At 31.5% G+C, this 16,470-nt stretch overlaps 1 protein-coding gene across 1 annotated transcript; it reads right to left on the bottom strand.

The window, feature by feature from the left end:
- Positions 1-1,126: 1,126 nt before the first annotated feature.
- On the bottom strand, positions 1,127-1,759 carry LOC104248694 (protein RESPONSE TO LOW SULFUR 3-like). The gene has a single exon (XM_009804998.2). The coding sequence runs from the start codon at positions 1,624-1,626 to the stop codon at positions 1,273-1,275; it is 354 nt and encodes a 117-aa protein (XP_009803300.1). The 5' UTR covers positions 1,627-1,759; the 3' UTR covers positions 1,127-1,272.
- Positions 1,760-16,470: the final 14,711 nt, after the last annotated feature.

A 16,470-nucleotide genomic window follows, 5' to 3' on the forward strand; every position in this document is an offset into this window, starting at 1 on the left:
TATATTGGTATTAATATTAATCCTACTTGCCCTAGTGTAAACAAGGGCCTGAGGATGCCACTCACATTTTTCTCCAATGCCCTATAACTACCAATTATTGGTCAAGTGTTAGTCTAATAATCAATCAGAGTAATGCTCGGTCCAACTGGTTAACTATCTTAAAGAACTCTCATCTCCAAGATAGTCATCACCATTATGCTTGGAAAAATATTCTCTCCTTTTCAATTTGGAATTTGTGGAAGAATAGAAATAACAACGTAAACAATTTTGACCTGGATATTAATCCTAGCCAGGTTCTCCATCAAATATGGGAATTTCTCTTCTTTATTGGAAAAAATCTCATACAACAATCTTCAATCAAAATTAACATCCACTGGGAAAGACCTCCTCCAAATACGATAAAACATAACATTGATAGGGCATTCTTGAAATAAAAACTTCATGCAGGTATAGGAGGGATTTTCAGAAACAACTCAGGTAAATGGATCATGGGTTTTTCAAAATCCTGCTATACAACATGCTCCTTGCAGGCTGAACTTTTAGCATTGGAGCAAGGACTAAAATTAGCTGTGGAGATGTCATATGCTACTATAGAGATTGAAACAGATTCAACAGATATAATAAAGATGCTTATGGATGAGAAACTAATGCATGTTTACTTAACTGCAGATCATTGATGCACCAACTGAAATCCCCAGTATTGAGACAGATCACCTAGCTAAGGAAGCAGTCAAAAATTTCAAGCCGAATAAATGCTATCACCTTGCACGCCCACCTCTTTTTGTTGAAACTGTTTTGGAAAAGGACATGCAAGGTCTTTGTTTTGAAATTAAACAACTAAGTACCAGTGTTTGTAATAATCTAGTAACTTTAAACAATAGTAATGTACTATGTAACTTGGGTGTAAGTTTTGCTTATATTAATATATATGCTTCCTTAGCGTTCAAAAAAAAAAAAAAGATACCTTATGTATTTACTTTTTTTTTTAATGGACGTAAAAAAAGAGCTGAAGTTAAAACTGGTTAGCTAATAACCAGACCATGCACCGGAGAAAGCTTGAAGAAGATAAAGAGAAACAAAAAATTCCGCCATCACACCTCGGAGAAGAAAACAAGAAGAAGAAAAAAACAAGTTAATGTACACCTCCATTAATCCGAGTGCCTAATCTTTCATCTTTTCATTTGAAACCAACACATAATTTTACAGGCGTACGTACGTGCTCTACCTAGTTTGAAAATGGAGATGAAGCGTCAAACTCCATTTCCCCTACAATCATTGGATACTGGGAACGGTAATAGAAGCTGATTCGAGAAGTTTCTGGGCCAGAGAGAGTTGATCCATCAAATGGATGACGCGTGTCCTGTAAGTCCGAGCCTGATCAACAGCCTCGGCCTCAAGTTCACCGAGCTGAGAGCAAAGTCGCTCCTCAGCCTCCTCCGCCACCCTTAGTCTCTCCCATGTTTTCTGTAATTCCTTCTTCATTTTCTCTTCCCTCTCAATGCTCTTTTTCAATTCTTTCTCCAACTCCTCATTTCTTCTCCTGAGTATCTCACTCTCCGGCACGGCGGAGATCTCCCGGCGATGAGGCTTTGTTTGGTTTGAAGGCACAGCAATTGTCGAAAACATGTTGAAGGAAATAGTAGTAGTTGAGAAAATAGTGGAAACAAATATAGCTATTATTATTATTATTATTATTATTGAGCTTAAAAGAAAGGAATAAAAGGCAGGAGACTGATTTGTGGTTTTACGCCGATATGAAAACAGTTTAGTTGGTGGAGTTTTTATAGACCCAAGATTAACATGTCCAGGTTCAATGTATCTACTTCTATTACAGTTTGCGTTGATATTTTTGTACTGCTACAATTATTGATTCAGCTAAATTTCTTTTTTATTTTTGTAATTCAGGGGCTTATTACGTAATTAGAGAGCAGAGAGTTTTTGTCTTCTTTTTATAGGCACTAGTGCACGCTAGCCACATGAGTATTTGTTTTGGACTCTTACTAATTCAGATTCACATAGAAATCTCATTTATAAGAACAAAATGCACTCTGTCAAAAAAGATGAATTAATTTTCAGAACTTGAATCCGAATACTTAAAATGATGGATGCGCACTCATTTGGTACAAGAAATAAAGAATAATTAATTTTAAAATTAAATTTAAAATAAGTTTATCTAACATTTAATTGGGATAAATTCGTGGTATAATTAATTTTGAAATTTATTATTTGTAGTACTTTTTATCCTCGTAAAAGTATGAAATAATTAATTTCGAATAATTAATTATGGAATAACTTGTTTGTTTTTGTTGAAATGAGTTTTTCAATATAGTGCGTCGTTGGATACGAAATTAGCAGCAAAATAGTGGAGGGGACCAACCTGACCTTGAATTTGTGGACTATATAAATTATTGTGTGTCATTGCGCTGTATATGAATTATGAACGGTGACGGCACAGCGCGCTTCTTGGTATTACTATTCAACTATCCGTCCACTTGGGAAAGACGCAAAAACTGTCCTTGCATATTTATTTCCTCTTTTCCCTAATTTCTTTTATTTTTAATATACTTCTAGAAGAAGAGCCAAATAAGAACAACTAAAATAGCAATTTCTAGGAGCTTTGATTTCCTTTTCGAATCCTCCCTTTATGTTCTTTGTTGGATTTTTTTATATTATTTTTCATTATCATTATATATTTGTCGTTAACGTATTATTTTATTTGACGCTAGATGGAGAAAATTTAGATGATGTTAAAACATATTTAGGATTATCAAAATGATATCGATTGAGATTCTATATGACTAACTTTGCGAGTTTTATATTTAAAAAAAATTGTACTAAGTTTTGTCACAATTTAGTTATTTATTAGGTTATTGTACTCCTCTTTTTATCATTTTTATGTTCTCGTTTTTTGGTTTAATAAAGTTATGTAAATTTGCGCCATCTAAGAGCAAAAATAAAAGTTAGGCATGAGTCCATATTTCCATAATAATTTAAGAAACTGAGATTTCTTGGTGTCTCAACACCCTAAGTTCTAACTAGGGGTAAATGGTTCGGTTCCGTCGATTATATTATTAAATTTTTATGGTATTAATTTTTTTATTTCTATTTTATATAATTAAAAATTAAATTTTCGAAACTATCTCAATCATTTTGGTTTCTCTTCGATATCGATACAATCCAGTTAATTTTTTATTTTTAAAAATATCACGTAAGCAGAATTGCTAGTAAAAGTAATTAAGAACACAATAATACATATATGCACTTGAATAGGACTTTTAATCAAATTTCGTGAAGTATCGTGCTCCACTCATCTGATCGAAAAGGTCTGCAATAAGAGGCATAAGATACTTGTTCTTGATGGTCACTTTGTTCAGCGCTCTATAATTGATGCAAAACCTTAAATTGCCAGCATGCTTCTTCTGAAACAGAACCGGCGCTTCGAACATTTAGAGTTCTTGGTAAACTCCACCATAGTAGGAGAAAGTATTTCGAGCAAGTTCATGCTATGTGAATGAGGCAGCGAGTTGAATATGAGGGCTTGAAGATAACTTTAGAAGAGTGCTTGATAGAGACCTTAATGCTAGTGATAAAGCCTTTCTTTCATAACCAAACGAAATTGTTTAAGGTGAGGATCCAAGACCGATGGGTACAGAATCCGATGGTACTTTTAATTGATCACAAATCGCTTGTTATCGCATTGTACTCCTTTTGTAAGATCAGCTCTTAGATGCGAAAAATCAAATGTTGAAGGGGGAAATGAAATGTCGGATTGAATCGCCGAAGCAGGGTTAAGACGAATAGATTTAAATGACGAAATGAGGTCGTCCCCCCTACATTAGTCAGACTGGAATAAAGCTTACTTGAGGAATTAGGAAGATGAAAGAAAGAAAAATGGAAAAGGGGGATACCCCATAGACCAAAAGGGCATAGATCGATAAGACCCAAGAAAATAAAATACCCGCAGTAGAATCGGAAGACCTTTAGTAGATTGTTTTTAGGTCCACACGGTGAATCAGAAATCTTCCTTACTCCTACAAGCAAGAGTCTCCTAGGATTTTGTAAGGGAAAGGTAGCCAACCTGGGATACATTGCAGCAAGGAATAGGAAAGTGCCTCTAGCAGATTGCCCTTTCTTTTCCTTTCCTGGACTAGGTAACCATTAATGGAATATCCGAGGTAATAATTTTCTCCTTTGTGGAGTCAACTCGTCTTTCCTGAAGCGGAACCCACATATAAATTAGTGTATACATATGCACTTACAGTTACAAATACAAAAGGCGCAATCGAAGCACTAAGATCATAGGGTGAAGGCACATTATCATTACACGATGGGTAAGGTGCGGGGCTACACTCGAAAGACAGATTTGCTAGATTCCGACCTTCCTGTTGCTCTGTATAATCCTATTAGAGGGCAACACAATACTCTAATGATTCCTGCCTTGGTTGATGATGAATTACCTTACTCCCTTTCCATACCGGGTCTAGGGATATAGTCTATTCTATAATATACTCTTCTTCTATCACAGAAATAGCTAAATCGGAAGTTAGGCCCTATAAGCACTTCACTGAAACTAAAAAGAACAACAAGAGCAATACCTCACGGGCTAAAGCAGGAACAAGGGGCGCAAACAGTCTTTAGATGTCTAAACTAAGAAAGACTTACGAACCACTTAGGAAGGATAAGAGTCGTAGCTACAAAGCAAAAGAAGTTGTTAGAGGCGATGCGACGATACTTACCTCAGCCATTCTGGCCGGCATTAGTTACCAGATTTATTCAGTGACAGCCTTAGGATAAGGAAGTCCTTTATTTTCATTTAAGAAATAGGCAGTCACTCTCTCTCTTACTTTCTTTCATTTGGTTAGGTGTGGTAAAGGATTTCGCTCGAAAGAGACTCTTCACCTACTCAATTGGAATGACTATTACCCTTACTTATCTCTTTACTCAGAGAAGTCCCTCTCGCAGCTATTCCCCGGCGCTGTGTCTTCTTTCTCCTTACTCTGGGAATGAAGCCGTAAACCGAATAGAATACGAACTTGATTGCCTATTTCATTCGATCTCTGCTCCTGGAAACAAATCAAGATCAAGGATGTTAAAAAGACAGAGTCAACCGATAGATCAAAGAGTCACAAACCTTGTTGTCACCTAATCGATAAATCCCCCCCCCATCCCCCTTGTGGCTTTAGCCCGCTTCTTGTTACTAAAAAAATTGAGTGCGTATAGAATTGGATCAAGACCAGTAGGTCGGTTCTCTCCCGAGTATCATTAATGGGTCCACAAACTTTTTTGATAAAAAGAAAGGATAGGCTCGGGGACCCCTAATATAATATAATTTGATCACTCCTCTCATACGGACTCTTATTCGATGTCAATCGCTCAGCTTCTTTGTTTAATGAAGGCATATTCCCCCTCAGTGAGACCATTCCTTTGTCTTAACTCGGGCTGAAAATGTAGATTAGCCGCTGATTTCACCCTTTTTGATTTTAAGCTACTTGCGCCTATTGTTTATTGGTCCAATGGCCTCACCGATGGTTGTCCCTCTATTAAAATATTGGGTAAGTGGCGGGGAATTAACCGTATTCAGTACAAGCAGAGTGGAAATTGCTCATACCTTTCAGACTTTGGCATTCGCCTGTCACCCGTAATCCAAAAAGACTGACCTCAATAATGTTCGCAATCATACCTTAGTTCAGGATCTACATACGAGTATGTAGGAGGAGCTACTGCCTTCCTTCTAATCAGTTCGAAGAGAAAAGGAAACAATAAAGGTTCACTTTCATTAGTGCTTCCCCATACACGTATATCGGAGCGAGAGCGAGCGCTAGCTTCCTAAACAAGATTTTCTATGAGGTAGAGGCCCGTCCACGCGAAGCAAGAGGAAATAGGTATAGGCTGGACCAATAAAAGAAAGATAAGGAAAGTGTACAAGATTCCAGTTGGGCTACCTCTGAATGAAGGTGGCGGCGAGGAAGGGTATTTCGAATCTCTATCAAACAGCGTAGCACGGGAACGCGCCAAGCGTAAAGAGTTAGGTATGGGCTTTCTTTCACTACCAGAATCACCATTTGGCAGGGCTATTAGGACTTGGGCCTCTCTCTTGGGAGCGGCATCAAGTACATCTATCTTACCGATTAACCAATTTCTAAACGCTGGAGTAGATCCTAAAGAGATATCACTTCCTCATGAATTTATCTTGAATCGAGATATTTTGGCTCAACTTTATTCCAGTTTGCCGAAGGAACAACCCCATTTTTCACCTTGAATTGGTCAAAATATGCGAAATTTCTTACTTTTCTTGGAGGATTAGAAAGCAATAGAGTTCTGCCATCATATATGTACTTGAATAGGATTTTGGTAAAACTCTCTTGATATCTTAATGTTGAAAGGTAATGAATCGAGGGAATATAAAAGATGGCCAAACTATAGATCTATCCTACTATTGTACAACAACGTAAAAGAAATTAAGCAAAGACGGGAGAAATATAAATAACATGAATTGGAAGATATTAATCGAGTTGGAACTCAAGAATACGGTTGATTAGATGATTAAGAGCACATTTGGATTAGCTGGTTTGAAAGAGCTGATAAGCATTAGGTGCCGAAAACTGATTTAATAAATAAGCAGTTACGTGTTTGGATACAAGTGCTGAAATTGATAATAAAATATTGCAGTATTTGATAAAAAAAATGTTGATAAGCTTTTTCTGTTAAAATAACTTAAATGACCTTAGAATTTTTTACACTTATAAAGGCGTAATTTTTTTCAAAATTTTAAATTCCAGATTGATTCAATTACAAAATATTCTATTTGTCACTTTATTTAATTTTCATACAACATTGATTAGATAAGATAAGTTTTATGATAAATACAATTTATTTTATGATAAGCATATAATCATAAGTTATAATAATTAATAAATTGACAAAAGTTTCTCAGTAAAAATAATAAACCTAAATAGGATAAAATATTTGAAGAGAAACAAACACTATCTTCCACAACACTTAGAAAGCAATATACCAAAAATTTGATATGTCCTCGTTTATTATATACAGTTCAAAGATTAATACATAATCATATAAATACAAATATGCAAAGGAATAAAGAATTTGCTTACCTCAAATAGTAATTGAGAATTGCATACTATGGGGGAGGGGGTGATCAGATTGAAAAAATACGTGAGGCAGTGAGTATCGATGTAGGAGTTTTGTTCTAAAAAGGAATATTTAGGGATAATATAAAATAGTAAAAATCTTGGTCAAACTTAAAGTGCTTATAAGCTAAAAATTAAGTTGTGGGTAACCATCTTACGATTTTTGGCCTGTTTTTGACTTATAAGTACTTGACTTATAAGCACTTTTAACTTTACCAAACGCGTAAATAAGCCGAAAAGTGCTTATAAGCTAGTTTGACAACTTATAAGCTTAACCAAACACCCTTTAGGTACCCAACAAGAAAAATCTAAACAAATGGAAGATATTCAATACCTTGTGATTTTTCACTCAAGATTGTTTGAATACATATGGCTTAGTCACTACTTAAGATCCTCGAACGAATTTAGTTTCAATAGGAATAACATAAAAGGTTCGGAGTTAGGACTTTGAATTTTAATTACTTGTTCGCTTACAACAGTTTTATATTCTCAGGCCCAAAGTAAAAAGTTTAGTGCTTTGTCTTTTTTAAACTTATTAAATAAAATATTTTTTTTAATATATAAATTTATGTGGTAAGGTTTGGTATTATTTCGGATATTATTATAAAATTTAAAATTTATTCTAATTATTTTTGTATAATTATTGATTTATATAAAAATCTTCGATTTTATAAACAAAAAAAAAACTTAATAATCGGTTTGGTACAATTTAGTTCTATCGGTTTAATCAATTTTAAAAGATACATTGACATCTCTAGTTCTAACCACTCATGCTTTCATTGGCAACTGTAGTGTCATGTGTTTATTGGTCTGAATACCTTTAACTATCATGCCATTAGCAAGATAGACTTCAAATTTTCATTTTCCTGTACTAATTTTGTAACTCGGAATAATTACATACCTTGTTTGACACAATTTTAGACACTTTACTAATTATATTTTTTTCAGCAACACCTTAATTACCAATAATACATTTTGTAAACTTATATATATATATATATATATATATATATATATATATATATATATATACTATATTAAAAGCACGAAAACCCTTAGCGAAATGTCGTTCGTCTTTTTTACCCTTTTTATTAGACAAAATAGTCATTTGATTATTTTTCTAATATTTAAAAATAGTCATTTAATTAATTCCTTACTATTTAGGAATAGTTATTTAATTACTATTCCTATAATACTTATAATTGGCACACATACTAGGAAACATTTTTCGTTCTCTACACAATAGGAAGTTTTTGTCCAACTCTATATTTAGAAGTATTATTAAATTTTTCTTTCTAATTTAGGAGGATCTTTTTTAGTTAATAAAAATTTATCCAATTTACACACAATAGGAAGATTTCAGTTTTTCTTTAGTTAATAAAATTTTAACTAATTCACATACTAGGAAACTTTTGATACTTTCAACTATATTTAAATTTAGGAGTATTAAAATTTCACACTTGAAAAGTTCTTAAATTTTGACTAATTCATGCACACACTAGGAAAGTTTTGATATAAATTTTTGACACTGAATTTTTTATAACTATATTAGATGAAGATGAGCTCTTTGAAAACTTATAAGAGTCTTTTTTTTAATAAAATTTTCACCCAATTTTATATACGCCTGTAATTCTATAAAAAGAAGTTACAATTTCACCTTTTCATCATCATAATTTTGCCTTGTTGGAGCAACAACTACAAAATTAAGGGTTTTAGGTTTTCTTTCTTTGAGCATTTTTTTTACTAGCAGTTGACTTTTGCATTCATGTATTTGTATTAGTAATTGAATTTTGCATGCACGTATTTAACCAATACATCTTATTTTGATATGGATTGTAAAGCTTGATTGAATAGAATCCTTTTTGTATTAGACTGTATGCTTTAACCTTTAGTCAAGTTATTTCTTTTACTATTTTTTCGTGCTCTTATTGGACCCTTTTTTCTGTTTTTAGTTGCTTTTAATAGTTCTTATATTGGACAAAACTGTATTAAATTATTTTTCTTAAAATTTTAAGATTTTGCAATTAACTAAAATTTTAGTTATAATTTTTTTTATTTGAACTACATAGGAAGTCCTAATATTTAATACTCTAAAATCAATTAAGATTTTACCTTATGAAATTTTTAAAAATAATTTATTCACTGGAACTAAAAAGCACGAAGGCCCTAAACGAAATGTCATTTGTTTTTTTACCCTCTAAATATAAAGTTCACACTAGATAAAACAGTCATTTAATTATTTCTCTAATAATTAAAAATATTTTGTTTGATAGATTTCCTAATATTTAGGAATACTCATTTAATTATTCTCCTACTATTTAGGACTTTAATTTTTCTATTCCTTTTAGATCTACAAGTTGTGCCTTTTCAAATTCATGTAGATTTAGTAGTATTAAATTTTATGAACTTTCAATTACCACTAGAAAAATTTCTGAAACTTTGTACCACTTATATGTTTAAGATGATCTTTTAATAAAATTATTGTCACTTTCAAATTCCATTTATTTTTAAACTTATGATGGTTTTTCACTTTCTACCTCCACCTAAATTTAACAGTATTAAATTTTAACACGATTTATCCTAGGAAAGTGACCACTTTGTATCTCCTTTTAGTTTTAGGAGGTTTTTTAAATAAAATTTTGACTCAATTAAATTTCAAGCACTTTCGTTTTATACTAGAAAAGTTTCGATCACTTTGTACTCATTTTAGATTAATTTTTTATAAGTTATTAGGTAAAAAATAAGCACTTTGAACTCCTTTTTGTTTTAGGAGTCTCTATTTTTTTTAAAAAAAAATCTTTATTTATTTTAACTATATATAATTTTACCTTACATAAATCTTTTCCTGTTTCAATAATATATGTAATGCTTCTATAAAAGAAGCTTTACTATTCTACTGTTTTTATCATCGAAACTTACACAATTTTACTTTAGAAAGTGTCAAAAAATTTGCATTGAACAAAATAGTTATTTAATTATTTTTTGAATATTTAGGACTTTAATTGTCTCTTAAATATTTAGGACATCAAAATTAATTAAATTTATGTATTAAATTTTTTTCTATTCTGATTATGTATTATACATTATTTGTAAAAGAAAATCACATTTTTAAATTTAGAAGCTTAAAATCCATATATTACAAATTCAAATTAGGACTTCCAAGTTCCAAGGCACGTAGGCCATATGCCTTGAAATCATACTTTTAGCTTCGAACATCAATTTTAGGTTCAAGGGTCTTAATTATTATAGTTTTAAAACTTTCAAAGCAGATAAACACAAAATATAGTTTCACCTTTCAATCAAATGTTATTCCTCTGATATTTTTATATAATAAAGCAAGTATTAGAACAAACTAAAAGAAAAACTATTAGAATAGATCAAATTCCTAAACATGATTAACACAATTATCATTTAAAACTTATAATTTTTTGTTAATTCTTATATTATAACGTAAACACATCTTTTGAATAATATTTATGTTATTTTTAAAAAATTATTCTCATTAATATGAGGTAACACCCAGTGAACGTACAATAAGATGCAACACGTACTTTTCATCTATTGATACTAAATTAAAAGCAAGAAACTCCTTAGCAAAATTTTATTTGCATTTTTTATCCTTTAAAATAGCTTTCATATTAGTCAAAGCTATAATTTAATTAATTCTATTATCTAAATTTTAAAATCAAATAAAATTTTAATTATTAAAACTTATTTTTTTCTTATTTTAATTATATAAAAACTCCTAATATTTAGAACTACATCGTCAATAAATTTTCTTTCACATATTTGACATAAAATTTTACTCTCCAAAATATTGTTACTACAGTTTTTTTATCTAACATCAAATGTACGTACAATATTTTACTACTACAGTTTTTTATCTAACATTAAATGTATGTACAATATTTTACTCCTATGATTAATATTTTTTTAGTAATTTACATGTATTTTTTCCCACAATAATACACATGCATATTTACTTTTAACATTCTTTGCTAAAATATTTGGCATTTTAGTAAATGCATTATAACAAACTTAATCAAATTATTTGTCGTTGTAGGCAGTGGCGGAGGCAGGATCTCCATGAAGGGGGTTCAAAAAGTTAGTGGCGGAGGCAGGATCTCCATGAAGGGGGTTCAAAAAGTTTTTTTTGTATCTAGTGGAAATTGAACTCATGACCTTATGTAGATTTTGAACCCCTTGACCACTAAACTACACTTTTGGATTGTGTTAAGGGGGTTCAAAACTTAATATATAGAGGTAAAAAACAGATTTTGCCTTATATATACAGTGTATTTTTTCGGCGAAGGGGGTTCGGTTGAACCCCCTTGCGCCCCCCTAAATCCGCCCCTGGTTGTAGGTCTAATTATTGTAACTTTAACTATAGCACTAACTTAATAAATAAATGTTTGCATCTACTTTAATGTCAATTTTACATAACTTGTTCTTTTACATAAATTTTAATATATATATATATATATATTGTAAAAAGTAACTTTGCGCCAAAAAGATGAAGGAGCATTTGACATCTTCCACATTTGGTGTGAAGGGCCAAGAATTGCTCATTCCTTATCCTCTCCATTTTTTGTTGGTATCGATGGGAACAACAACTCATACTAATAACTAAAGAGCATTAGTTATTGTCATTCACATTTTTTCAACATCAAATCATCAAAAAGTTGGCAGCATGCAATAGTCAGTGCGCGTCATTATAGTTTTGAGAGCAATTATTCACGCTCTGAAAGTTTGTTACTCTCTTCTGCTTCTTTCAATAATATGTCAAATAGCTTTGCAGCTTGATGAAAAGTTTTATTCACTTCTTTATTGCTTGATCGCAGTTTAAATTTGCATATTGACTTAGCCTAGCTAGTGCCGAATCTAGGATTTAAGGAGGAAGTATGCACTGCGAGTTTAGAATTTATATTTGGCAAATTTAATTTAATCTTACCATGAACTCACTATATTTTTTATATGAACCTATGTTCAAAAGATTACGGTTTACAAATTACAAGATTTCTTTTGGCTACTTCTCAGTGTCCTGCGCAGGCCTCACGTTTTTTACCATCTTTATACCCTAAATTCAGACTTTAGATGTCAAATTGATTTATTAATCAAAATTGGATTGATTTAGAATAAGAGGAATCAATAAATTGGTCATACTAAACCCGTCAAATGTTGTTTGACTCAATATCGGTTCGGTTAATTTTATCTAAAATAAATGAGTCATATAATCCATCTCGTCATACGATAAATAATCTTTTCTTTATCAGGAAGTGAATTTTTTAGAGAGATTTGTACCTATTAAAGTATTAATCTATTTATAAATTGTTCGACAAAATCATAATCAAAAGAAGGCTATGACTTTCACGTAAAGTAGAGTACCACAATTTTCTCTAATTTAAATCGATAATTATCTACATTTTTGTTGGTGAATTAGACAAAATTCATGATGTCAACTGAAAAAGCATGACAAACAACATTAGCAAATAATAATTAGTATTAAAATAAGAAGTAGAGAACGGCCTTTGGCACATTATAGGGTCACGGTAATATGTTGGTCCAATGAGAATTAATTAATCAGTTAATTAAATAATTAATTGATAGTCGACGGCATTAAACCGCCCAATGAAGATGCTTAACCAATTTAAGAGGAAGAAAAGGAGGTTCTTTATTTTATTATTATTCTGAAAGTTTATGGATACGTAATTATGGTTGCGTTGTACACCAGAATATTCCATTGCGATACCGTACGGCGTGCAGTGAAGTCGTTTTCCTCGAAATTTAACCCTTATTACAATTATCTCTTGAGATTTTCCTACGCAGAATTACACAAAAATCCTTATCATTTTACTTTCGTTATACTTTCCAGTAAGTATGATGAAGATGAATAATATACTTCGGATAAATGACTTATTTTTAAAAAAAATATTTTGCTGAAATTTTTTCTAGTGCTTAGTTGGAGAGTGAAAAGTAATATTTGCAAGAAAAAACTTTAACTTATTAAAAATTGATAATAATTGTAGTAAATCAGATAGTATATTGGTGAAATTTTTTTGTATTAGTTATTGGTAAAAATATTGGATTAATGATTTGAGTTAAAAGTTAAGATAGTTTAGTTGTAAACAAAAATGACTTTCGTCCAGGAGTGAGTGATTTTTTTTTTTAAAAGTATTTTGATAACCAAACTCCAGAGAATAACTTATTGTTTAAATAAAAAACAACTCTATCATACGAAAAAATATGTAATTTTTTCTCTGAACCAAACCCATGTAATTGGATTATCATTTTCAGGAAAGCATGATTTCTTTTACGAACAGAACTGGTCACAACAATGAACAACCTAATGAGTGCACATCAAAACTTTAGGATAATGTTGTTTGACATCTCTAAATAAGTTTTTATACTCTTTATCCGCAAAAGATAGTGGCAATCACATCAAAATCTGTAACGATCGGAGATGATAGGCCAAGTTTCTGATATTGTAGTTTGATCCATCCTTACTTCTATTATTACAGTTTAACCCCACTTAATGCATAAAATTGGGCTTAATGGACTACATTCAAGCAAGCTGCAGGAACCCGGTACAAATCCAGGGGCTGGTAGATAAGCCCATGCTCCATCTATACAAAAGAAGCGGGAGAAATTCAAAAATAGCCAGATTTATAAGTGGTAATTCAAAAATAGCCACAGTTTCAGAAGTAATTAAAATTTAACCACTTTTTATGTAAAGATAAATCTGAACGAAAACACTGTTTAAAATCCGAAAAATACTCCAGCATAATATACTGGAGTTTCACCATAAGTATACTGGAACTTCAACATATTATAATGGAGTTCCAGTATAATATGCTGGAAGTTCATATACAGATGCATCGATCTCCAGTATATTATGTTGGACCAGTCCCTGCTGCAGCAAAATAGTGATTATTTTTTAATAACTTTGCAAACGCTGGCTATTTTTGAATGATCAGTCCGAAAACTGGCTAGCCCGTGCTATTTTAACAAAAGAAGCAGATCGAATTGGATGTTTTATTGTTTGGGCCGGGTCTCTCATTTGCGGGTTATCAAAAGACTATAATTTGAAGTTGAAGGCTACCTATTTTTTTTAAAAAAAAAATTACACTGTAATGCCGCTCAAAAAAATAATGGCTCGTAATATATAGATTTTTTTATATATTAATGTATAATACACATAATATGCATAATCTATACATAATCAGCACATATAATTATATATTGGCTAGCGAATGTAATTATTTTTGACCGACGGGCCAAAAGTATAACTTGCCCTTCTTTTTTCTTCTTTGCAGCAGATGGCTAGCTTACAATTGTCTAAAATTCTCTTAAACTTTGGTCAGCTCAATAATCATGGGATGAGTTTGTATAATTAGAAACTAAAATCACAGTATGAATTAAATGCAATTTTACTTTCTTATGTGGGTAACTTATCCAGTGATGCCAATGAAGCTCGACTGTGGTAAGTTGTTGAGGTCAAAGGAGTCTTAGCTCGTACTTATTGTAAATGTTATAAATGCCTACTCAATCCGTTCTAAATTGTTTCTCTTTTTTTTTTTTTTTGTATTTAAAAGCTAACTAATAAGTCTATTAAGAGTTTTTAGTTTTAAAAAGGTAAAGAAAGAATATCCGCCTTCAAATATTATACTAAAAGAAAAATGAAGACGTGTTTACGTATTCCAACTGGAACAAAATGCATCTGCCTCGAGATGAAGATTGATGACATAAAAATAGTAGTGATTGATGATGAATGTGTGAGTGTTACATATATTCTTTTAGGTATGAGATTGTTTAATAAGTTGGTAATTTGAAAGAAGATGGTAAGTATTTGCTCAATCAGTTAAACTACAAAAAGTTTAAAATTTATCTATACTAGTCTAATATATATTAGTACTAAACTCATACTATTATAGCGAAGAATGGAAGCAGCTTACCAGTCCTTGGAAGCTTAATGACTTAATCAAATTCCTCTTACTTTTGTTATTTCTATTTTGGAAAGGGACAAACTAGGAACTATGTGTCCTAGAATAATTCCTGTATATAATAAATTATGTAATGACTTTTAGTATGTGCTTTTAATATGTCTTTATTGCCCAAAAAAAAAAAACTCATACTACAATATATAACAATTTACGTTTATATTTACTGATAATGCAAACAACTTTTTTTACACTATCTACTATTGGAATTGTAAAGTGGTGATTGTGTCAAGCAGAGGCGGATCCAAGATTGGAAGTTTATGGGTTTCTATTGTAATATCAAATTAATATACAATAATAACTGAGTTCACGCTTATATATTTATTGATATTTAATGAATTTTTTAATAAAAATACAAGGTCTATGCAAAAGTTACTGGGTTCCTGAGAACCCAATAACTATACTCTACATCCGCCACTGGTGTCAAGCTCATGACACGTATTTTCCTCTTTAAGCCTAGGCTCACATGGATTTGTTTTTTAAATTACGTCAAATCGAGCTTTAGAAGTGTGCGTATCATGTGAATTTGTTACATGCCTGATACAATGGTGTATCTAGATCTTTTGATATGGGTTCAGGTGAACTCATGCTCCTCTCCCTAAATCACGTATAACAATGTTATATTTTTTCAAATTTACTTAATTAAATATGTCTGTGCACCCATGCTCAAGGACTCATATGGTACAACACTTATTGGTTGCACCTCTACAATTGAAATTGACGGTTCAAATTCTACTTCGAACGGTCTTATTTTTTATACGGAGTATAGATATATACGTAAAAATTAGTAAAGTTTCAAAAAAATATAATTTTGAACATATAATTTCAAAAGTGTAGTGGATTCAATGTAAAAAACTAAACTTTCCTATTCTATTCGAATTCGTCTAAAGTGATATGTGCATCCTTTTTCGGAAGCTTGACTTACCCTCATCAATCGGCCCTCCGTCATAGGCATCACAGCTCGCGGAACTCTAACAATAGGACATGAGTACATGATTAGGAATTAACCAATATTTTTTCCTTGTGGACTGTAGGTAAAACTATGCAATTGACTTAATTTGCTGTCAAGTATTATCCCTAGAACGGGCGAGCGTAAGTTCACGGATCCTGTCAACTTATCAAAACAAGCATTTTTTTTTTGCCCCAATGAACTGCAGTCAACTATACTTTTAAAACAAAAAAAAAAAAAGATGTTAATAAAGAATTGTTGAACTAGCAAAAATAACAAGAAAAAGAACTGAAAAGATAATTAAAATAGTAAAATTCACATAAATGACGTGGGATCTTGATACTTATTAGATCTTAATAAAAGTACAAAATTCGGA

Source organism: Nicotiana sylvestris, chromosome 3, assembly GCF_000393655.2.
Source record: "Nicotiana sylvestris chromosome 3, ASM39365v2, whole genome shotgun sequence".
In the NCBI taxonomy this organism is placed as follows: Eukaryota; Viridiplantae; Streptophyta; class Magnoliopsida; order Solanales; family Solanaceae; genus Nicotiana; species Nicotiana sylvestris.